Source organism: Gossypium hirsutum, chromosome A01 (assembly GCF_007990345.1).
Source record: "Gossypium hirsutum isolate 1008001.06 chromosome A01, Gossypium_hirsutum_v2.1, whole genome shotgun sequence".
Lineage (NCBI taxonomy): Eukaryota > Viridiplantae > Streptophyta > Magnoliopsida > Malvales > Malvaceae > Gossypium > Gossypium hirsutum.
In genome coordinates this window covers 106,090,011-106,115,636 of record NC_053424.1, presented here as the reverse complement: position 1 = coordinate 106,115,636, position 25,626 = coordinate 106,090,011, and the positions used below count along the sequence as shown (strand labels likewise).

Here is a 25,626-nt window from a genome sequence, read left to right as displayed (position 1 = left end):
ATAGTAGTACTAGAAATATGTTTAAAAGGTGCAATTAATAAATTGCAAAGGGAACAGGTTTTATTCTGTACCCCAAAATAAACCACTGTTCTGTAATAAACTGGTAGTTAAACGGCATAGATACTTCGAGGTTTGTGGCGTGGCGGACATGTGATCATTTCGATCATCAAGAAAATGGGTTTGTTAAAAATGAAGCGAAAATTTTTAGTATTGCTCTCGTTGAGAGTCGAACTCAAGACCTCCCGCTTACTAAACGGGTGCTCTAACCAACTGAGCTACGAGAGCCTGACGATCAATGATATGAAATTTCTATGAATATTTATTGCAACCTAATCAGTGTGCATTAGTCATCGCGGCCATTTATTTCAAGTGGAAATGAGGCGGAAAATGGGTCGAGTGTTGACGCTAAAGAGTGACATTTGTCTGTTGGAATGTCCACTCGGACTGTATGTAGCAGATCACAGCACAGCAGGGGATATGAACACCTGTCTCACCTTATTACCCCTCCTGTCTTCACATTTGAGAGATGCTACCGTTTTCAACGCGATTTTCTGTTACATTGTACATGGATGTTTTTACTCGAACTAACCTTGAAAACAGGATCTTGTACTTGTCTAAATAAAATCTCTCCAATACTAACGGTCCAACGCTAAGAAATTTAATGCCTTTAGGATTTTGTGGAGGAATACAATAACATTACCAGATTTTTTCCTTCGTTTGAAATCTCAGTTTGGATTTTGAATTTAATTAAAATACAACGTAATTATTAAATACAGAAAAGCCTCAAACAATTTCCTTAATAATGTATATAATTTGTTTTCTACATTTTATTTAATTATATTGGAATGCATTTAATACGGTTATAACTTATCAACAATTGTTTGCTATGAAATTAATTTTGTGGATTAAATTCATTATTATTACAATAATCTACAAGTAATGCATTAAAATGTATTAAAGTACATAATATCTGGAAAGTCATAGTTGAGATTGAGATTGAAATCCCTGGATGTTGAAAAGAACAAAAATTTCGGCCCAAAATCTCTCATAGCTCAGCTTGATGGCGGAATCCTTAAGGCCCAAGGTGCTGTATAGTTTACATGATAAATCTCTTCCCATGGTTACAAGGAGTAAAGCTGGGGTTTTGGTCCAAAATGTTTTCACACTACTGTGAGTGATGATATGCCACCAACATTCGAAGAAGCACAGTAATGAAATTTGGCGAGAAGCTGTTGTAACTGAGTATAATGCTTTAATTTCTGACGGCACTTGGATGTTGGTACCACTGTCTCAAGGTAAGAAGCAAGCTGATTGCAAATGGCTTCCAAAGTAAAGCGAAATCCAGATGGGACGGTTGATTGTTGTAAGGCCCGGTTAGTCGCTAAGGGTAGTCTGCACACATCTTACTAACCTATGCTGTAAGTGGCAAATTTGATAGCTTGACCTTAACAACGCCTTTCTTAGTGACTATTAGTGAGGAGGTTTATATGGTTCAACCACAGAGTTTTGAGTAACAGAGCACTGACAGTACTCACTTGGTTTCTTGACTGTGCAACAGCCACAGAATTGGTTTGCCATGCTTAGAGATTCTGTAGTCAGTCTCGATTTTCATCCGTCTTTGTTTGTTAAAAGAAAGGACTGACGTTATGTATCTAGTTTATACGTTAATGTCTTTGTGATATATTAGTTACTGGCGATGGCATTGAAGCACTAGTACGGCAACTTCACACCAAGTTGTGTTATTAGAGTATTTCCTTAGTATAGAGGTGAAGCAAGTAGATGGGGGATGTTTTCCTTCAACGACGCTAGTATATTTTGGAAATGTTGAAAAGAAAAAAGGTGGAGAACGGCAATCCAGCCTCCACTCCCATGGCTATATCACTAAGCCTCACCAGGGATGAGATGGAAACCAGAATGAAAGCCAAACCTGTGACTGACCGGCCACCGCGGTGGCAGGTCGTCAGGCCGGTGCCATCTCACGGATTCGAATTTAAATTTATTTTTCAACTTTTTTTTAATCTTTAAAAAAAATTATATATTAATTTATTCCAATGTCGCTTGATCTGCGACATCATTAAAAAAATAATTTCTTTTGGCTTGTGTTCGTACTTTTCAAGGGCGTATTTTTCACATGATACATATCAATGCCGCCAAAGGCAGTACAAAAAATTTATATTTTTTAAAAACTAATTATCAGTGTAATAATTGATAGCAAGAGAGGTTGGTGTCGCTGATTGGTCAGATAGCACCTTTTTTATTGTTTAATTTGCCTAGTTTCATAAATAATGCCATGTAATCTCATTTCAATAATTATTTGTTTATTTTTATATTATTTAAGTAAAAAACTGTATGATTGAAACATGTTCAATGTGAATGCAATTTTTCTAGGCAATTTAATCCCTCAAAATTAAATGCCAAATTATGTATATATAGTAATTAACTATTTTCATCAACATAATTTGAACTTTTATTATCGAAGTGTTTGACGAAAATTTTAATCACCACTTCAAACATGTATAGATTATTGTATTAAAGATATCAAAGGGAATATATTCCCTAAAATGGTAAGTGTTGAGTAAAGGAGATGGGGTTAATTAGAAGCATGTAATGGGTAGTGCAAAGCAAAGCAAAAGATGCTCTCTATTATTGAATTGGCAAACTTTATGTATGATTAATGCAAGCCTAAAATCAAGGATTACCAAACTGCTACATCTTTTTACAAGTTTGATGAAGACAACATGGCAAACAAATTAATGTGGTGGTCAAGTTAGGTGTTGTCCTCAAATAACCAAACATGGAACATCATAAATATTTTTATAAATTAGAAGATTAATGCTAAAACTCTAGCCCCCCCAAAAAGCATAATTAGTAACAACAAGAGAAGGGGCATATGTTGTTGTAGTTATTAAGATGGTAATAAACATGATTTATGTTTCAAATTAAAATCCTAATTAGCTTTGTCTTTAATCACATCAATCCCCATCTCAGTTGGATCAGTTGCTTGAACTTCGTAACTGATGCCATCTAGCACTCTCCTCAGCCCATCTTTGGATGTAGCATACAGCATTTTTGCTCTAATTCTTGATGCCGTTGGGGACCTATAATCCAACAATTTATTAATTAATAATAATGAAAAAACATATATTCCTAAAGCAAAGAGATACTTGGATTCCAATTCATAAATTATTAATACATGTTCCCGACCATTCTTATATAAACCTCAATTATTTGGTTATTATTAACCCACTAAAGAAAATAATACTCTTCATTATTGTTCTTTATGTATGCCATATAACATGTTATCCTTGTATAAATAATAAAGTTCCTACAAGAAAATGTACAGTAGTGACGGTATAAGTAGAAAAGGCGACGGACCATGCAATGAAGAAGATCTTGCTTTTCCGACAGTTATCAACGGTGACAAAATCGAAATCAAAGACAGCGTAACGGCAGTCATCGGTAGGCAAAGAAGCAGCGAGATCATCGTAGCTTTCGCCAGGACCGCCGACCTCATCGACGGTCACCAGCCTTGATTTGTCATCGATCTTGAACACTATGTATCTATGGACTTTCTTCCATTTCATCTCCATGAATGAGTTTTTGCACTCATCAGTGACCCACATCCCAGTTGTTGCCTATTGTTTTCATACACCCAAATACACTAGATTACAAATCATTGATGTTGAAATGAAAAGAAAAGAAAAGAAAAGAAAATTGGGATATATGTACCATCTTGAAAGCCATCGCCATTGCTGTTGAATCTGTTTGAGAGACTTGAAACTGAAGGTGATGAGAACTGAGTGGTGATGAGCTTTATATAAAGAAAAAGGTAGGAAATTGCCACTAAACTTCATTGATAATTACAACTAATTAATTTGCAATAAAATAGATTTGATTTTGGAAAACCGGTTTGCTTTTCGTTTGGGTCAAAATTTTGGAATTGTTAATTTTATAACTTATTTATAGTTAATTTTATAATTAAACTTACAAATAAAATATTATCATTCAATTAAAATATTGAACATAATTTTTAATTTTATATTTGTATGTACATAATTGATATATATTTGTATATATATAACAAAATAAACCGAAATCAATACATATTAATATTATAATAAAATATTATATATATATATATATATATATATATATCCACCGATAGGATACTAACAACTTTGGTTTTTATGTTTGTAGTTTTGCTTAGGAAAATGTACTAATTTATTATTAATTAAAAGTAATTTCCTAGTGCTTTAGTAAAGGAAGTTTTTTTTTTTTACAGTCATTATATAAGACACTAAATGGACCGAAAAAAAATATATTTAAAAAGTTTTAGGCCCTCGTCCTTAAAATAGAAAAAATTTTATTTAAACTCTTTTAAAATTTATAAAAATTTGATTTAATCTTTTAAAAATTATAAAGATATAAATATTAAAATAGTGAAATTATATTTTTACTATCATAAAACTATACAATTTAATTTCCTCCCCTAATAAATTTTTTTAACTTTGCCCTTATTTTGAAAAATATTTTTTTAGAAAGAAAATAGTGGGTAATGTTTTCCTAACTATGAAGAATTATGTGAACTGTATTGAGTACTTCAAATTTTAACAAAAGAAAAATGGTTTGTTTAATTAAGAAGAGTGAATAAAAAAAATTAGATGACATAATTCTTTTAAAAAAATAATTTCAATTTTTTTGTATTTTCACTAAATGAGTTGACACAAAATTCAATTAAAAAATTGAATATATTATAAATAATTATATAATAATTATTAAGTGAAGAATGTTTTAATAAAACAATTATTTGTAATAATATCTAAATCAATTTAATGAAAGATGTTATTGATATGGACAATGTTGGAGTGACATAAAGTTATAGGAATAATAATACTAAAAAGAAACTGTTTACATCAAACTAAGGGTTTGTTTGGTTGGGTGTAATGGCTAATCCATTACACTCCGAATCGGTGGCCCCACTGAATACAGCGTTTGGTTCGCTGTATTGCCGTAATACAGGCTTATTACGTTGCGGACGGATTCGGCATTTTCTCTGCTTCAGCGCCGATTTCTAATCCCTTCCAAAAACAAAGATTAGCTATTACGTCTCTGTTTTGATTTTCTTTTTCAATTTTTGCCCTCAGCTTCATCTTCTGCTTCTGTAACTTTCTTTCCAACCATCTCTACGTTTCCCTTTTTTTCCATTGATTGCAGAGGAGACCTAGATATTTAAGGTAATTTTTATTTTTTCCTCATTCTCCTTATTGCGTTCTTCATCTTCTTCTCCTTCTTCCTCCAGGTAACTTTCCTCCTTCTACTTCTTCCGTTCTTCATCTTTTATTTCCAATTTTCCTTAGCTTTGTCCGTCGCATATCTTCTCTTCTCAAGGCTGCTGTTTTGTTTCGCTCAAATCTATGGCTACTTTCACCTCTTTCTCTCTTTTTCAGTACTCTTTTATCTGTTTATATTTTGTTAATGTTAAGGATAGAGTGATAAAGTATTGATTCTGGGTATTTGATTTGGACAGTAATTATGCAACGACTGGAAGGATTGTTGCAATTGTGAGAGCCTCACCACGACTCTCTTCTTCTCTCACCTCCATCAATTTTCTAACACCAAATCACTCACGCAGGTATTTTTCTTTTCTTTTTATTTGGTTGGGAAGTTCTCTTATTTCGGCATTCAATTGAGGAATCTTCTTTTTCCTTTTTCATGTCGGTTTTCTTTGTTGATAGATAGTTCGAAACCATCTGTTAATGCTAATTATGGTGTTGTTATCTAGAATTTATTAGAGAAATAAGAAAATTTAAGTGAAAGAAAAATTAAACATGGGGTGGTCAGTAATATTCCTTGTGTTTCGATATGTAAATAAGTTGAATCAAATTATTATGGCTTGATCACCAAGTTTGTAAATAAGCATGCAGGGATGGAAATGGCTCAACTCATATGTGGAGGTTGTCGAACATTTCTAATGTATACATGTGGAGCAGCAAGTATAAAAATGTTGCACCAGGTACAATTTAATGATTTTGTGCATGTGATATAAATTTGTGGTTGTAATGTTTGGAATTGCAGAAATGATTCTGTTAAAGAAGAATGGAAAATTATTTTTGTGCTTTTAAGAAAATATAATGCTTGTGGGTTGAAGATCTGTTTCTTCAATTTGTTTCTGTACTGTAAACGAGTTTAAGGAATCTTATTCATTTTTCTTTTCTAAAAAAGGGGGAATGCGATTCCATTTCCTGATTAGTGCTTCTTTGTGCTGTATTTGGTTTTCCAGCGTTACAATGTGTCGAGCATGAATGTCTTTTATTACCTTTATATTCTTTGTTTCTATTGTCATTGTCATCTTCGTTTGGTAGTCTTCTGAGCTACTTTAGTTCAAGATATCACTGGTGGATAATGGCTGTTCTAATCAAATTTGAGAGTGAGTACTAACCATATAGTATTTTCTGTTTTGTTTCTTCATTCATCTCATACCATTGGTTTTCCAGGTTGCCTTGCAATACGATTAATAGGTTACCTTATGTTTTGTCAGTTTTTTCTCTCTTTTTTCACCTTCTGTTCTGGGGACATACCTCTCAAATTTTTCTTAGATTAATGATGATAAAATTTGCTATTGGTTTTCGGCAGGACATTGATTAGAGTCACGAATTGAATGCAGTAGCCGTTGTGGCTTGGTTAGAATTCCGACTCGGATTAGGCCATGGGAACTTGGCTTGCAATCACAACCTAGTGTAGGAAGAAGTAGAAAACAATCTTCATCCATTGCATGCACCGCAACTGCTTTGGTACGTTTTGTCGCCATAACTAATCGCTTACTTTTATTTTTACAGAAGAAATTGAGAATTGTTGCTCATCTTTTTGTCAATGTAAACGGTATTAAATCTTGATAGTAGATTTACTGAAACAAATCATTACATGCCTGCACGTATGTTATGGCTCTGTGTGTGCTTTGCGCGTGCTTATACTCGATTTTTCCTTTTTTCCAGCAGAATGCAACTTGCAGTGCATCAGGACAAACTCAAACTGTTACTCGTGAGGCACCAACTATCACCCAAGGTCCTGTTCATTGTAAGAACAAACACATACTCTCTTTCAGTAGTTTGTCAATATTCATTAGAAGGGAGCAGAAGTTTGGACTTAATTGCTTATTGTGCCTTGCAGTTGATATAACTTGTACATTTGTACATACTACCTAATAGAAAAATTTAGGAAAGTTCTAATCTGAAAAAACTCTTTTAGTGGTCATGGATTATAAAAAGTATGATTAATTTATAATTATTCTGTGTAATCTCTTGGTGTATATGTGTTAATTTAGGGGGGGTTGCTCTTTTTTTCATTCATTGCATTGTGATTAACTAATGTTCTCCGGGATCCAGCAGTCAGGTGTTGGCACCACTGATAGTGAAGTACATTCCAGACCCTGCCAAATTGACGGTTCCATGAATCAAAGCGCTGCCATTGTTCCACCACTGATGCATCAGAGGCCTTTGGAATCGGTTGGTCACTCGAGCTGTAGTTTTCTGAGTTTATATATATATATATTTGAGCCATCTGTTCTTCATTCACTGTGCCACCAGATTAGTTGATTTGCCTTATACATGGTTTCTCTGTTTTGCCACTTGTGTGATTTTCTTTATTGTTGTTCCAGCATACATACAGCCATTGGGTGAGGAGTAGTCTCACTATCTCTGTTTCTTGATGATTTTTTTTCAAATTAAACCTATTAGAGAATATGTCTTTGAAAGGTAGGAGATAAAACATGTTGAAGCTTTTCCTTTTTCCTTTTTTTCCTGCTATGTCGTAAAAGGAATCTTCGACTTCGAGTCATTACTAGCAAACACAAAATGCATCAGTTAATATTTAATACCGATATCTTCATCATTTTAATATGCACCCATGCTAAATAATCACAAGTCTTGCTATCAGTCTAGAGAAGAATAAAGATACATCATATTTCTTCAAATATAGATGTTCGAATCTAAACCGACAGTTCTGTTTTGGTTGGTATCAGGATGTGGGTTAGCCGAAAGGAGCAAGCAGAAGTCGTTTTTGGCATACAACATTCTCATGGCAAATTATTTCAGCACGCCAAGGACATCTTGCTAATGTAACACAGTGAAATTTGTCAAGGTGAAGGTACTTTAGCTCTGATCTTGCACCTGTTAATCCAAACATGCAAAGAAATCCAACTTGAAGTTGATTATCGCGACTCGATGAAACGGTGGGTCGGGGGATTAGGAAAACATGTACTTTCTATGTGAACTGTTTCCAGCAGTGCTGGGGTGATAAGTGAGTGAGGCAGGGATGATGATACCATTGATATGACTAACTTCCCACGATGTAGTCTGTAAATTTCATGATTATATTGATACAAAAACTACATAATGATAAAGCCTACAGGTTTTATAATCTATTAGATTATGTTACATCCCAAAATAATTATATTTATTAATAACTTATATAAGAACAAAATGAAGGTTTGATTGACATAATAAAATTGAAGCTTCAAGTTAATGTTTTAGGTTGAAAATAATACATTTAATTTTAGATTGTCATTTGTATTATATTTCAATTGAATCGATATAAAATCACAACTAATAAATAAATTGGTTTTATATTTTTAATTTTCCACAATTTCTTTTGTAATTATAAGATTTGAACCTCTCAACACGATTTTATATTATGATTTGAGTAAATTCATATAAGAATATTAATTATTAAGAATTTTATTAAATTATATATTTTAATTATAATATATTTAATAATAATTATGTTAATTTAAATTTTATAGTATCATATATTATGATTTGAGTAAATTCATATAAGAATACTGATTATTAAGAATTTTATTAAATTATATATTTTAATTATAATATATTTAATAATAATTATGTTTAAATATGATTAAATTATTTATTATTGATATTAATAATCTTATTAAAAATTAAATAACAATAACAATAATCATTTACCAAAACAAATTTATGCTAAGGGTATTCTAGTCATTTTAGTTTTTTCCATTATGCTATTATACCTCTATTCCATTCAACCAAACACAAGATTACTATTACGCCTCTATTCCATTACATTCAACCAAACAGTTGATTTGCTATTACACCTCTATTCCAATACACCTCTAATCCATTACACCTCTAATCCAATACACCTCTAATCCAATACAGCGAACCAAACGTGCCCTAAAATTTAAATAATCGATTGAATTTTAATTTAGTTGATACTAGCCTTGTTGTTAGCGTAAAAATTTGTAGGTTCGATCAAATTGAAATATTTTTATTCTTTTATTGAAGAGTTGGAAATGAATTATATTAAAAATTTTAAATAAACTATCTTATTATATAATAAAATATAAATTTCATTATTTAGTCAAATAGAAAAAGTATTGATTGAGCTAAGCCAAAGAGAAAAGTGCTAAAAACTGAAAAGAAATTCAATGATCTTGTCAATATGGATTAAGTGAGTTCCAACAATAAAAAACATAGAAATTTTCGAATTTTTAATACTAATTTATTAACTTTCTAATAATGTCTTCCATAAATAATTGATTTGACTGTTGGTAAAAGTTTTGTCAAAAATTTAACTGGGCTTAAATGCAAAAAAACAAACCATAAAAAATTACTGACGTGAAAAGTTTAATTGTTTTTAATTATTTTGTGAGGTTTAATTGATTTTTTAAAAATATAAAATTCAAATTATTTATAAAATTATTAATTTTCAATATTTTCTAATTTTTATAATATTTTCATAATTTCTAATAATTTTTTGAAAAATAAAAAAATTATTACCTTTGGGTTTGCCTCATAAATTACTCTATATCTTATCTTGGTACATCTTTATTATCTTTTAATTACTAAATAATTCAAATAAAAAAAATTAGTGACTCTGATTAAGATGTACATTCATAGAATTTAAATTAACATATTATTTTTTAAGTTTAATAAAAATAAATAATTCTTTTAAAAAATTATTAAATAGTTCTTAAACTAATATTTAAATAATAAAAAAAAACTCATCAGAGTTCACCTATTGCACTATAAAATAATTCTTTTTGTTTTCCAACAAAAGCTTAACATTTTTTTTTACCATTATATGTACACTAAATTCACAATACTCTTATGGGTTTTATGTTAATCCGCATGAAATTCATGGTTCAATTCGTTCTTATGTTTATAAACACATTGCCCCCTCTTTTATTGCAATGTAATAATTTGTTTGTACCAAAAAATAAAATAAAATAAAAATAAAAATTTAAGTGAATCATTATTTTTAGTGATAGTTATTATCTATTGTAACACCCCTAACCAATATCCAACACCGGGACAGGGCTCGAGGCATTACCGGAACTTTACACTTTCAGTATACTAACTCGGGTCACAAAAGTATACTAACTCGGGTCACAAAATTTCATTTGAATTTAAAACTTTTCACTCATGAACATCTCGTCCCTTGTATAGGCCTTCTAGACCTATAACATATCGGAAGGCAATGTGGGACAAATACGGGCACGTTCGATTAGCCTTGGGCTCCTCAGAAAATTTTCCTTAACTAAAAGGGACACACGCCCGTGTATCTTGAGGCACGCCCATGCCCTTCAACCGTGGGAAACACTGACTTATCAACACGGCCATGGAACACGCCCGTGGACGAAACTGTCATTTTAACATGGCCATGGCGCACACCCGTGTGGCCTACCCGTTTACAACTTTGAGCTAAGTTTTTAAGTGCAGAGGACACACGACCATAGCACACGCCCATGGAAGGGAACCGTGTGTCACACATGGCCTAGACACACGCCCGTGTGTTTAACCATGTGGACTTTATTAGGCTATTTTCGAAGCCTTTAGTCACCCCTTTATACTACTTATGCCTAATGGTTACCAAGTTTGAGAAGAAGCATGATTATATACTTGTAAATAATCTTAATGAAAATAGTTGTATGGAAACCTAATATCATTGGTTTCATACATAAATGGTTATTTCCTATTTAGTGTCATGGGTTCTCATATTACTTTAATCCATCTGAAATTGGTTCACTCATGTGATTCATTGCCAATTGATAGCAACCCATCCTTCGTAATTAAAATCATGCATAAAATCGTAGGTCATAGCATACTTAAATTAAGCCAATTTTCATGGCCATATACAAAGAGATAAACATATTTTAACATGCCTTTACTGGGAAAATTAAATGACACATATAACAAAATACTCAAAAATACTATACATGCCATTGAACAAAATAAACTGAGTCTTTATACCAAAGCTTGTTTAGTTGATAGTGTGTTCACTCCCCAATTGTCTTCCAATCCTTATGAGTCATTGAGCTCTGTGAGACAGGGAAAATGAGAGGGGTAAGCATTTTCATACTTGGTAAGCTCGAATAACCGGAAAGTAAACTTACCTAGTAATTAGCAAACATCTATACTTATTTCATGAAATCATCCATTATGAAATGATTTCCTATCACATGCACTCAATCAATGAGTTAGTCATATAATCATGTATTATGTAATTTAACTAGATGAGCTCATCATCAACATTTCATTCATATATGTATATCCCATGTTAATCTCGTTGAGTTTCTAAGAAACCTTGATGGAATACCCAATATTCGTTAATTTATACGAATGATTATTCCATCTATGCATTCCCGCGAACCTCACATCATATGGCAAGATTACACGTCCAGGCTAAATCCCCTATTATATGAACTCAAAAGGTGATGTCGGGATTACCAGTCCAGGCTAAATCCCTTATAGCAACAAACACCCTTAATGAGCTAGGATCTGGATTACCAATCCAGGCTAATTTCAGACCTTAATCGGATTACCCGTCCGGGTTGAATCCATCATGCACACATATTCTTCGGGAGGCTTGATCATTCAAGGAACACCCATCCGGGCTAGATTCCTTTTCATACCTGAGATCTTGGATTACCCATCCGAGATAAATCCTTACTGCAACACATGCAGGATCTCAATTTACCTTTTCAATGAGGGTTTATCCATCGAATTCCCTTTGTCAACCTCAACCGAGATATTTTTCACATGTTATCATCAATATGCATTTCTATGATATTTCATACCAATAAAAAATACAATCATCAAGCATTCATAATTCATACAATTATGCATATCAAGGGTTTACTTTAAGTTATCCGAACGTACCTGGTACTCTTTTCGGAGTTGTGTTTCGGTTATTCCGAAACCTTGTGTTTACCACGATTGACCTTCAGAATTTGTTCCTCGGGGTCTGTAACAGCAAAATTAATTCATTAATAGCCCAAATTATATATTTCAAGTTTAATACCTACCCCCAATCTAAATGACAATTTTGCCCCTAACCTTTCACATCTTTACGATTTAGTCCCTAGGCTTGTATAATGAAACACATGCAATTCCTATCTTACCCAAGCCTAACCGAACATTTTTCTCTCTTATGGCAACCCACATTTTTCATTATTTTCCTCATTTCTACCACACATTTACATCTTTTGCAAAATAGTCCTTATAAGGGTTTCTCATGAAAACCAACTTGGAAAAGATTTTTAACACACATTTATCTTTCATATTCTTCCATAATCCATCAAAATACCAATAACTCATGCATGGGTAAATTTTTGAACAAGAACCCTGGCATGAAATATGGGTAGAAATGGAGAGAGTAAACTACCGGGATTTCAAAAATACAAAGAACATGAAAAACGGGTCTTGGGAGCACTTACTATTGAGCTTGAAAATCGAAGAAACCCTAGCTATGGTGTCCTCCAAATTTCGGCCGCTATGGGAAGAAGATGGGCATATTTTTTCTTTATTTTTCACTTTTTATTTCATTAAAATGCCTAATGACCAAAATGCCCTCATGCTGTTTCTTTAAAATTTCATCCATACAAGCCCATTTTTGTCCAAAAATTTAGAACTTGGGCAAATTGATCTCCAAGACCTTCTAATTCATTATCTATAGCAATTTCATACAAATTGATTCTAGAATCCAAGTTTTGCAATTTATTCAATTTAGTCCCTAATTTCTAATTGGACATCTTATACTTAGAATTTCTTCATGAAACTTTAACACATGCATATACTCATATTCTAGGCCTCATAATAATCATAAAATAAATATTTTGAAGTCGAATTTGTGGTCCTGAAACCACTATTCCGACTAGGCCCTATTTCGGGATGTTACATTTCTCCCCCCTTAGGGGCTTTCGTCCTCGAAAGTCTTACCAGAAAATAGATTCGGATATTGGCTTATCATGGTTTCTTCTGGCTTCCATGTAGCTTCTTCAACACCATGTCGATGCCATAAAACTTTTACAAGAGCCACATATTTATTTCTCAACTGTTTAACTTTGTGAGCCAATATCTTAATCGGTTCTTCTCTATAGGTCATGTCCGGTCGAATTTCGATCTTAGTCGGCGAAATCACATGAGAGGGGTCTGATCGATATCTCCTTAACATAGATACATGGAACACGTCATGAATCTTTTTCAATTCGGGTGGAAACGCCAAACGATAGGCTAATGGTCCAACTCTTTCAGTGACCTTGTATGGTCCGATAAATCGTGGACTCAATTTACCCTTCCGATCAAATCTTAGTACCTTTTTCCATGGAGATACTTTCAAGAATACTCTATCTCCAACTTGAAACTCAATCTCCTTTTTTTTCAGATCAGCATAAGACTTTTGCCTATCTGATGCCACTTTTAAATAATCCCGAATCACTTTAACTTTTTCTTCGGTTTCTTTAATCAGATCAACTCCATGAATCCGATATTCCTTGAGTCCTGTCCAGTACAATGGAGTTCAGCATTTCCTACCATACAAGGCCTCATAAGGCGCCATCTTCAAACTTGTTTGGAAACTATTATTGTAGGCAAATTCTACCAATAGTAGGTATTTTTCCCAACTACCTTGAAATTCAAGGATGCAACAACGCAACATGTCCTCGAGAATCTGAATCATCCGCTCAGACTGACCATCAGTCTAAGGGTGAAAAGCTGTGCTAAAATTTAACTTCGTACCTAAAGCTTCTTGTAACTTCTTCCAGAATCTCGAAGTGAACCTCGGGTCTCTGTCTAAAATAATCGACAGTGGTACTCCATGCAATCTTACTATCTCAGAAATGTAAAAATCAGCCAATCTATCAAGGGAATAATCTATCCTGACCGGGATAAAATAAGCTGACTTTTTCAGTTTGTCCACTATAATCCATATGACATCTTTCTTTTTCGGAGTCAAAGGTAATCTTGTCACAAAATCCATGGTAACTTTGTCCCACTTTCATTTGGGAACTGTTATAGGCTGTAACAGACCTGAAGGCACTTGATGTTCAGCTTTAACTTGCTGACATATTAGGCATTTCGATACAAATTCAGAAACATCTCTTTTTATGCCGTTCCACCAGTACATCTTCTTTAAATTGTTGTACATCTTGGTACTTCCTGGGTGAACTGACAAATGATTGTTATGTGCTTCTTGCAAAATCTTTCAAATAAGTTCATTGTCTTTGGGTACACAAACCCTATCTCTAAACATTAAACTTCCATTAGGACTAATTCGAAAATCTGACTCAACACCAGACTCACATTGAGCCCTTTTTGCTTGCAAGTCATCATCATTAAGCTGAATATCATGAATTTCTTGCAGAAATGTTGGCCTAGCCTTCAGCTCGGCCAAAACTGAACCATCATCAAGCAATGTCAAACGAGTATCCATGGCTCTCAAGGCATACATGGATTTTCTACTCAATGCATCGGCGACCACATTCGCCTTGCCCGGGTGATAGTCGATAATCAAATCATAATCTTTAATTAATTCGAACCATTTCTGTTGTCTCAAATTTAATTCTTTCTGAGTCATCAAGTATTTCAAACTCTTGTGGTTTGTGAATATACGGCAAGTCTCGCCATACAAATAATGCCTCCAAATTTTTAAGGCAAAAACAATAGCAGCAAGCTCTAGGTTGTGGGTTGGGTAAGTCTTCTCATGAGGCTTCAATTGTCGTGAAACATAGGCTATCACCTTGTCATCTTGCATAAGTACACAACCCAATCCATTTAACGATGCATCACTGTAGACCACAAACTCTTTTCCCGGTTCAGCTAGCACTAGAACAGGAGCTTCGGTCAGCAATGTCTTTAACTTTTCAATACTTTGTTGACACTTCTCCGTCTATTCAAACTTAACGTCTTTCTGTAGCAACTTCGTCATCGGAGTCGCTATCATGGAAAATCCTTTTACAAACCTTCGATAGTAAACGACTAAGCCCAAAAAGCTTCTAACTTCGGTTACATTCTTAGGTGATTTCCATTCAACAATTGCAGAAATTTTACTTGGATCAACTCGGATGCCTTCACACAAAACTATATAACCCAAAAATCCAACTTCCTGGAGCCAAAATTCACTCTTACTAAACTTAGCATACAATTTCTTTTCCCACAAGGTCTGCAACACAATTTTCAGATGCTTCGCATGCTCTGCCTCATCTCTAGAATAGATCAAAATGTCGTCAATAAAAACAATGACAAACTTATCCAAATATGGCCGAAAGATCCTATTTATTAGATCCATAAACACAGGGGCACCCCAAGGTGAAAAACTTGGCCTTGCGAATCCTTTATCCGTCAGCTCTTGCAATTGTGCCTTCAACTTTTTCAACTCAGTCGGTGCCATTCTGTATGGAGCAATAGAAATGGGTGTCGTCCTTGGCATCAACTCCATACCAAATTCTATCTCCCTTTCAGGAGGTAGTCTGAGTAATTCTTCCGGAAACACATCTGGATACTCACATACTATCGGCACAAACTCAATCTTTAATGCAATTTCCTTAGTGTTCATCACAAACGCAAGGTAGACTTCGTATCCTTTCCTCATATATCTCTGGGTAACCATTGCTGTGATTACAACCGGCGGCGAACCCAATTCTCTTGATTCAACCCGTAGAATCTTATCATCTGGGCATTTCAACTTAATATACTTACTACCACAATTCACAATTACATCATGAAGGGCTAACCAATCCATACAAAGTATTACATCAAATTCATCAAATGATAACAACATAAGGTTAGCCGGGAAACAACAACCTTGAATCGTCAAAGGACAATTCTTACAAACTTTATCAACTAGAACTAACTTGCATAGTAGGTTCGACACTCTAATAATGAATTCTGTAGGTTCCACAGGTATGTTCATACTAGACGCCAATCTCATGCAGATATATGAATGGGTTGACCCTAGGTCAATTAAAGTAACAATACTTGTATTAAAAAGAGAGAATGTACCCGTAATAACATCAGGAGCAGAGGCTTCCTCTTGAGCACGTATCGCATACATTCTTGCCGAGGCTCGAACTTCTAATTTTACAGCGTCTTTAGTCACGACTCGACTGCCACTAGTACTTCCAGGGTATCTTGGAGGTCTACCTCGTGAAATGGAAGCACTCAACTTCGGAGCTAATTCCTCATCTTTTTTAGCTCGTTCCGGGCAGTCTTTGAGAAAATGATCAAGAGAACCACATCTGAAACATGCGCCGCTTTTCATTCGACACTCTCCAAAATGAAATTTGTTGTAGCTCTTACACTTCGGTTTTTGATCATCTACACTCCCCACACTAGTTACCATCGGGGAGGAAGACTTTTGACCTCGTCACTTAGAGCTTTTTGATCTACCCGAATATCCCACTGACGATGTGGAGTGTTCATGCAGGCTCCTGGCTTTCTTCGTGGAGAATGAGAGTGTTTTACTGCTAGACCTCTTGTTCACAACTCGAGCCTCTCTCTTAGCTTGTTTTCTTTCATTATTAAGTTCCTCGGCCTTCTTGGCTCGATCGGCCAATACAGTGAACTCTCGTATTTCCAAGATCCCAATCAACAACTTGATTTCCTCATTCAGACCTTCTTCGAAACGTTTACACATTTTCGATTCAGTTTGGACCCATTCAGTTGCGTACTGACTTAGTCGTACGAACTCTCTCGCGTATTCCGCTATAGTCTTGTTACCTTGTTTGAGTTTCAAGAACTCCTTTCGCTTCAAGTCTAAAAACCGTTGGCTAATGTATTTCTTCCTAAACTCTGCTTGGAAGAAATCCCAAGTAATATTTTCTTTTTGCACTACCGAGGATATGGTCTTCCACCAATTGTATGCAGTGTCCTTCAAAAGGGACACAACACACTTTAAACATTCATCGGGTGTGTATGACAAATCATCTAACACTCGTGTAGTGTTCTCAAGCTAGAACTCAGCTCTTTCAGCATCATCATCAACTTTTGCTCTAAATTCCTCAGCCCCATACTTTCTAAGCTTATCTACCCGAGCTTTACCAATTCTTATCGGTGTCATACCTCGTGGCACATCCTCTTTAAATTGTTTAGGGGGTGGGGGTAGTCTTGGTATATTGGGGCGATTTCTTAGATAATCCCCAAACCATTCATCCATCATATCGAAGAAGGTAGCTTGGACCTCTTCTCGACCTTCTGACATCAACCTTCTACTACTACTACTTGATACAGCTCGTTGTACGGAAGCTGAAGCATGGCTTTCGGCTCCCTCGGACTCATCTTGTGCTTGATTAGAAGACATTTACTATATTCAAAACAATTTAAATAATTAGGAGATGTCACACTATCAACATTCAAATAATGGCATGTATAGCGAACCTTAACATCCTCTACGGTAGTCCTAGAACTGACAAAATCGTAGCTCTGATACCAATAAATGTAACACCCTTAACCCGTATCCAATACCGGGATAAGGCTCGAGGCATTACCGAAACTTTACACTTTTAGTATACTAACTCGGGTCACAAAATTTCATTTGAATTTAAAAATTTTCACTCATGAACATCTCGTCCCTTGTATAGGCCTTCTAGACCTATAACATATCGAAAGGCAATGTGGGACAAATACGGGCACGTTCGATTAGCCTTGGACTCCTCAGAAAATTTTCCTTAACTAAAAGGGACACACGCCCGTGTAGGTGGATTATGTGGACTCACACACCCGTGTATCTTGAGGCATGCCCATGCCCTTTAACTGTGGGAAACACTGACTTATCAACACGGCCATGGAACACGCCCGTGCTACCTTCCCGTGGATGAAACTGTCATTTTAACACGGCCATGGTGCACGCCCGTGTGGCCTACCCGTTTACAACTTTGAGCTAAGGTTTTAAGTGCAGGGGACACACGACCATAGCACATGCCCATGGAAGGGAACCGTGTGTCACACACGGCCTAGACACAACGCCGTGTGTTTAACCATGTGAACTTTATTAGGCTATTTTCGAAGCTTTTAGTCACCCCTTTATACTACTTGTGCCTAATGGTTACCAAGTTTGAGAAGAAGCATGATTATATACTTGTAAATAATCTTAATGAAAATAGTTGTATAGAAACCTAATATCATTGGTTTCATACATAAATGGTTATTTCTTATTTAGTGTCATGGGTTCTCATATTACTTTAATCTATCTGAAATTGGCTCATTCATGTGATTCATTGCCAATTGATAGCAACCCATCCTTCGTAATTAAAACCATGCATAAAATTGTAGGTCATAACCTACTTAAATTAAGCCAATTTTCATGGCCATATACAAAGAGATAAACATTTTTTACATGCCTTTACTGGGCAAGTTAAATGACACATATAACAAAATACTCAAAAATACTATACATTCCATTGAACAAAATAACTGAGTCTTTATACCAAAGCTTATTTAGTTGATAGTGTGTTCACTCCCCAATTGTCTTCCAATCCTTATGAGTCATTGAGCTCTCTGAGACAGGGAAAAAGAGAGGGGTAAGCATTTTCATACTTAGTAAGCTCGAATAACCGGAAAGTAAACTTACCGAGTAATTAGCAAACATCCATGCTTATTTCATGAAATCATCCATTATGAAATGATTTCCTATCACATGCACTCAATCAATGAGTTAGTCATATAATCATGTATTATGTAATTTAACTAGATGAGCTCATCATTCAACATTTCATTCATATATGTATATCCCATGTTAATCTCGTTGAGTTTTTAGGAAACCTCGATGGAATACCCAATATCTGTCAATTCATATGAATGATTATCCCATCTATGTATTCCCGCGAACCTCACATCATATGGCAGGATTACTAGTCCAGGCTAAATCCCCCATTATATGAACTCATAAGATGATGTCGTGATTACCAATCCAGGCTAAATCCCTTATTCAACAAACACCCTTAATGAGTTAGAATATGAATTACCAATCCAGGCTAAATTCAGACCCTAATCGGATTACCCGTCTGGGCTAAATCCATCATGCACACATATTCTTCGGGAGGCTTGATCATTCAAGGAACAACCGTCCAGGCTAGATTCCTTTTCATACCTGAGATCTCAGATTACCCGTCCGGGCTAAATACTTACTGCAACACATGCAAGATCTCAGTTTACCTTTTCAATGAAGGTTTATCCATCGAGTTCCCTTTGTCAACCTTAACCGAGATATTTTTCACATGTTATTATCAATATGCATTTCTATGATATTTCATACCAATAATAAATAAAATCATCAAGCATTCATAATTCATACAATTATGCATATCAAGGGTTTACTATAAGTTATTCGAACGTACCTGGTACTCTTTTCGGAGTTGTGTTTCGGTTATTCCGAAACCTTACGTTTACCACGATTGACCTTCGGAATTTGTTCCTCGAGGTCTATAACAGCAAAATTAATTCATTAATACCCCACATTATATATTTCAAGTTTAATACCTACGTCCATTCCAAATGACCATTTTGCCCCTAACCTTTCACATCTTTACGATTTAGTCCCTAGGCTCGTATAATGAAACACATGTAATTTCTATCTTACCCAAGCCTAACCGAATATTTTTCTCTCTTATAGAAACCCACATGTTTCATTATTTTCCTTATTTCTACCACACATTTACATCTTTTGCAAAATAGTCCCTATAAGGGTTTCTCATGAAAACCAACTTGGAAAATATGTTTAACACACATTTATCTTTCATATTCTTCTATAATCCATCAAAATACCAATAACTCATGCATGGGTAAATTTTTGAACATGAACCCTAGCATGAAATATGGGTAGAAATGGAGAGAGTAAACTATCGAGATTTCAAAAATATAAAGAACATGAAAAACGGGGCTTGGGAGCACTTACTATTAAGTTTGAAAATTGAAGAAACCCTAGATATGGTGTCCTCCAAATTTCGGCAGCTATGGGAATAAGATGAGCATATTTTTTCTTTATTTTTCCCTTTTTATTTCATTAAAATGCCTAATGACCAAAATGCCCTCCTGCCCTTTCTTTAAAATTTCATCCATGCAAGCCCATTTTTGTCCAAAAATTTAGAACTTGGGAAAATTCATCTCTAAGACCTTCTAATTCATAATCTATCGCAATTTCATGCAAATTGCTTCTAGAATCCAAGTTTTGCAATTTAATCAATTTAGTCCCTAATTTCCAATTGGACATTTTATACTTAGAATTTCTTCATGAAACTTTAACACATGAATATACTCATATTCTAGGACTCATAATAATCATAAAATAAATATTTTGATGTCAGACTTGTGGTCCCGAAACCACTATTCTGACTAGGCCCTATTTCGGGATGTTACATCTATACTATCATCTGAAAGGTTGAAGTTGATGTGACCCATTAATCAGACCCCCACTCATTTAAAAAGTTATCAAAAACTCATTCATTTTATAAAATAACAAACATTACTATGAGAGTATTTTTTATAAAATCTAAAAATATATTTGAACCTAAAACACCATAGTCGTCATTATTTAAATCTTACCATTTCAACCAAAACCTTATTTAAATGTATTTATTCCAAACCAGTAAAGTAAAGAACAAAGAATAAACCTTGTTTTGTGACTTTTTTTTCTCTTTAAGTTTGCCGCTTTGGCATGTATTCGTCTGTCTATTGACACGAGATTTTTAGGGTTTGTTGTCTCAAGTTTTCTCGCCTCAAGGAATTATGGAGGAAGAACTTGCTAGTTTGAATATGATAGAAGAGGAGGAGGTGGTTTTCCAAGTGGAGGCACCGGTGGTGGAAGACGATTATAAATTATGTGTGGTAGGAAGATGTCTGGTTATTGTGTTGCCCATTTTCTTTCATTAAGGAACACTATGGCTGACTTGTGGCACCCAATTAGAGGAATATCCATTTTAGATCTTAGTGAGAAAAGGTATTTATTCTAGTTTTTTTATGAAGTGGATATGAATAGAGTGTTAGAGGGTACCCTATGGTTTTTTAATAATCATTTACTACTGTTACACAAGATCTAACCAGGGGAGAATCCGCTATTAATACTTTTGCTTTCTACGAAGTTTTGGGTCCAAGTGCATGACTTGCCCTTGGGACTAATATCAGTGGCAATGGCCTATCAGTTTGGTGAGTTTTTAGGTACTTTTATTGAGTACGATACCACTATTTCAACTTTAGGAATCCAATGATTTATGAGAATCAAGGTTCGTTTGGATGTGAATTTACCACTGAAGAGAAAGAAGAATATCCTAGTGGGGACTAACCATGTCTTTTATGTACGTTTTCAATATGAAAAACTTAGACTATTTTGTTTTCTGTGTGGCAAACTTGGCCATTGTGAGAGTTTTTGTCTGGTAAGGGTGTGGGTTGATCTGTCAAAAATTATTTTTGGTTGGGACAACTCATTATGTGCAATGGAGAATAGGAGAAATACAACTGTTAGTCAGTGGCTGCGCGAGTCTGATGGTTCGATTAATAGAACTTTGGATATGGGAAGTGGGGAGAATGGGTGAAATTTTTGGGATTTAGGGTGCATGCGAAGTAATTGGCGGGAAGACATTGATTAAATATATCAAAATCCCAATCACATGCCATTAGGATCTAGAATTTTGGCATCAAGTTGGAATTACAATAAGCAGTTGATGGATCATAAGCTGGAAAATAATGGCGTGAATCTTGTGAGGCCTATGGACCTGGCTATGGATAGAGAGGGGGATTCGCTTATGACAATGGAAAGGAAGAAAATGCAACGTTTAGTGGGGGAACAGTCTGTTTCTTTGAATGAAGAAGTAGAAAAGGGTAAAAAAATGAGAAAACAACTAGCTCTGTCATACAGAGAAGCTGTATGCAATGAAATCTTAAGCTGGAATGTCCGTAGGTTGAGGAAGCCATAGGCTGTTAATCGTATTTGGAACAAATTGATAGATGTTTCTCCCCGATTTTTGTTTCTTATGAAAATAAAAATTAGTGCTAAACGAATGGAAGGAGTTTGAAAGAGGTGTGGTTTTGGCAATGGTATCGATGTTGAAAACTTTAGGGTCCAAGGGAGGTTTATCTTTATGTTGGAAAGGCAACTATTTAGTTATGTTGAGGAGTTTCTCTCATTACCATATTAATGTTACTATTCAAGATGATAAAGAGAGATCTTTGTGGAGGTTCACGGGTTTTTATGGGAATCTAAAGGAACAATATAGGAGCATTTCATGGAATTTACTAAAAAATCAGGCAATTACCTGACTGATTATAAGGGATTTTAATGAGATTGCTTACTCATTTGAAAAGAGAGGTGGGCATCTCCAATCAAAAAGGCAGATGTATGAATTTCATTTGGTGTTAAAAGATTACGAGTTAAGTGACTTGAGCTTCATTAGTAGATGGTTCAGATGGGAAAGGGGTAGGTTGGCATCAAACAATAGCAGGGAAATGCTTAATAGGGGCGTTGCGAATTTGGATTGGTGGAGTCTGTTTCATGATTATATAGTTGAGCATTTATATCATTCCATATATGATTATCGTCCTATTTTAATTGACGGAAGGAGAGTTTCTAGATGAAGGCTAAGGATGGGCAGTTATAAATTCAATTTTTAGGCAAACTGGTGTTTGGAAGAATCTTGTGAGGAGGTGATCCAGTGTGGGTGGGCACTATCTTCTGATGGGTGCCTATTAAGTTAGAAAAACTAGGTGGACATCTACAGAGGTGGAGCCGTCACTTTAAAATGGATAGAGTGGTGGGGAAATGAAATTTGGAGGAGCGATTGTTAGAGCTTTATGATCAATAGCTAGAGGATAATGTTCTAGCGGAAATTGTTGAGATTCAATTGGGTGTTAATTTGGAAGAAGATAAGGAGGAATTGTTTTGGGAACAAAAGGCCCATGTTAACTGGTTGGAAAATAGTGATTGTAATAACATTTTTTTCTTTAAGGTTGCAGTAAGTTGAAAGCAAAAATGAAATAAAATTAGGGGATTTGAGAATAATGAGGGAATGTGGGTTTTTAAGGAAAAGGAAATGTTGCATATTGCATCGAATTATTTTATGGAATTGTTCACTACATCGAATGCAAGTGATGACACATGAAATTTAGACTTGATGTAATGGAAGATCATGGACAACATGAATGAGGATCTCCTACAATCATTTACAAAAGATGAGATACGGGTAGCCACGAAGGCAATGTCCCTAGTTCGGGCACCGGGTATTAATGGGTTTCCAACGCTCTTTTACCAAAGGTACTGGCATATAATAGGTCATCATATTACCCAATATTGTTTAGCAACTTTGAATGGCAATGTCCATATTTTCTTGATCCCAAAAGTCGATAAACCCAAAAATATGGTGCAATTCAGACCTATTAGTTTGTGAAATTTCATTTACAAAATAATAGACAAAGTTATTGTTGGATGGATAAGTAGGCTATTAGATTGTTGCATAGATGAGGCCCAAGGGGCTTTTATACCGGGAAGATAGATTTTTGATAATGTGTATAAGGTTCTACACTTGTTTATAATGAGAAAAGTAGGTAAAAAAAGGAAACTTTACGTTTAAACTCGATATAAGTAAAGCATATGATCGAGTGGAGTGAGATTTTTTAACTGGAATGATGAATTTGGGTTTTCATGCAAGTAGGGTCACTTTAGTTATGAGATGTGTTTGTTCTATATCCTACACAGTGGGGGTAAATAGTGAAGTAAGTGATCATTTCTGGCCCTTGAGAGGATTACGAAAAGGTTACTCATTTAGCCTATATATTTTTCTACTCTATTGATATGACAAAGATGAATGGGGAAATGAAGAGGGCACAGATTGGTAGAGAAAGGTTAGCTATTAACAATCTTTTCTTTACGGATGAATGCGTGTTGTTTAGCGATGCTTCTAGGGTAAGTGCTTAGATTGTATGAAATTAATTTTGGAGTATGGATTTATTTCTAGTCAGAAGGTTAACTTTGACAAGTCCCTTGCCTTCTTTGGCTTGAATATGGACGCAACAGAAAGAGATACGATGAAAGAGGTTTTGGGAGTGAGAATAGAGCAAAACCCGAAAAATATTTAGGTTGCCAATGATGGTACGTAACAGGAAAATGGAGCTTTTTCGCACTATGTTGACCGACTTCGGAAGAGAGTTGAGTGTAATATTCCTAAGCTGGGTCTAGTAGTTTTGGGTATGTTTTTCAGGTTCTGAGTGTGAAACTAGGAATTTATAAGGTTTCTAGTAATTTTTAATTTAATTTAGGAGGTTGATTTCATCTAAAATCGATTAAACAATAATCCAGAAAATTTTAAAAAATATTTTCAAAAATTTAATTTTAAATATTTTAAATAATTATTAGTGAAAATAATTAATTTTGGTTGAAAAGAATCTTAAAGTAATTTTTATTAGGGGTAATTTGAGTAAAACTTAAATATTAATTAAATAGGATTTAATTGTAAAATAAGGGAAAATTTAGAGTATTTATATGGCAAATAAACCTCAAAATTCAGAATTTTGGAGGGAAAGGATTAAATCGTAAAGTAAAGGAAATGTGGGAGTGGCCATTAGACAAATTTCCTAATTTATAAATTTTTGGTGGGAGTGGCCATTTTTCACATATTTTATATCAGATTAGAGAGCTTTAGAATTCGTTTACTTTGCATGATTTTAAATATCTATCATCATAGAATAGATCCAACCAATTTCCTTCTCAAAATACTCTCTCAATTCACTTGAAATTATTCTCAAAAGTAGCCAAAAATATTCTGAAATTTCTAAAGTTTCTTGAATCAAGATTTTCAATCAACGAATTTAGAGTGAATCAAAGGTAATCTTCAGTCCTAAGCTTGTTTTTATGATTATTAAAAACATTTTTACATGATTCGAAAGCCAATTAAAGGATTTTTATCAATGTTATATTTTTCTAAGAACACATGGTTCTTTAATGGTGGATTTTGAATTTTGAGAGGAAATCCACAAATCAATGGATGATCCAACTCAAAATGGATATATTAAAATGTTTTTTTATCTTATTTATCAAGATTAAGCATGATTTGTGAGGTAATTTAAAGAAATCTGAATTTCATCATTTCATGAACCGATTTTCCAGAACTTTGTGAAATTAATTTATAGATGAAATTGATGCTTAGTTAGTATAAGTGTATTTGTGATAAGTTGTGAAAGTAACATATTTTAATCCATTCTTAATTCATTTTTGGATGATTATTTAAGCAAATTGGTGAATTTTATGCTCTTAATCCTTTAAAAGGAGTAAAAACCAAGCGAAAATCAGGAAAAAAGAGAGTAGATTATAAGAGCCACATAGGTTGGGCCTTCCCAC

General features: G+C 34.4%; 1 protein-coding gene, 1 long non-coding RNA gene and 1 other non-coding gene across 5 annotated transcripts; 1 reads left to right on the top strand and 2 right to left on the bottom strand.

Moving 5' to 3' along the window:
- Positions 1–211: 211 nt before the first annotated feature.
- On the bottom strand, positions 212–285 carry TRNAT-AGU (transfer RNA threonine (anticodon AGU)). Its single transcript has one exon. It is a non-coding gene; the product is annotated as a tRNA-Thr (tRNA).
- A 2,340-nt stretch (positions 286–2,625) lies between these two features.
- Positions 2,626–3,859, bottom strand: LOC107917055 (actin-depolymerizing factor 5). The gene is made up of 3 exons (XM_016846446.2): positions 3,730–3,859; positions 3,376–3,635; positions 2,626–3,098 (listed from the first exon to the last, which is right to left on the bottom strand). Exons 1-3 carry the CDS (start codon positions 3,748–3,750, stop codon positions 2,948–2,950), a joined length of 432 nt encoding a protein of 143 aa, XP_016701935.1. The 5' UTR covers positions 3,751–3,859; the 3' UTR covers positions 2,626–2,947.
- A 1,138-nt stretch (positions 3,860–4,997) lies between these two features.
- LOC107955255 (uncharacterized) lies at positions 4,998–8,520 on the top strand. Of its 3 annotated transcripts, XR_005926569.1 has the most exons (6): positions 4,998–5,234; positions 5,528–5,632; positions 5,925–6,791; positions 6,993–7,074; positions 7,383–7,502; positions 8,018–8,520. It is a non-coding gene; the product is annotated as an uncharacterized lncRNA (long non-coding RNA). The 3 variants fall into 3 exon arrangements; XR_005926567.1 differs by lacking the exon at positions 4,998–5,234 and having other exon boundaries at positions 5,306–5,632; positions 6,996–7,074; XR_005926566.1 differs by lacking the exon at positions 4,998–5,234 and having other exon boundaries at positions 5,306–5,632.
- Positions 8,521–25,626: the final 17,106 nt, after the last annotated feature.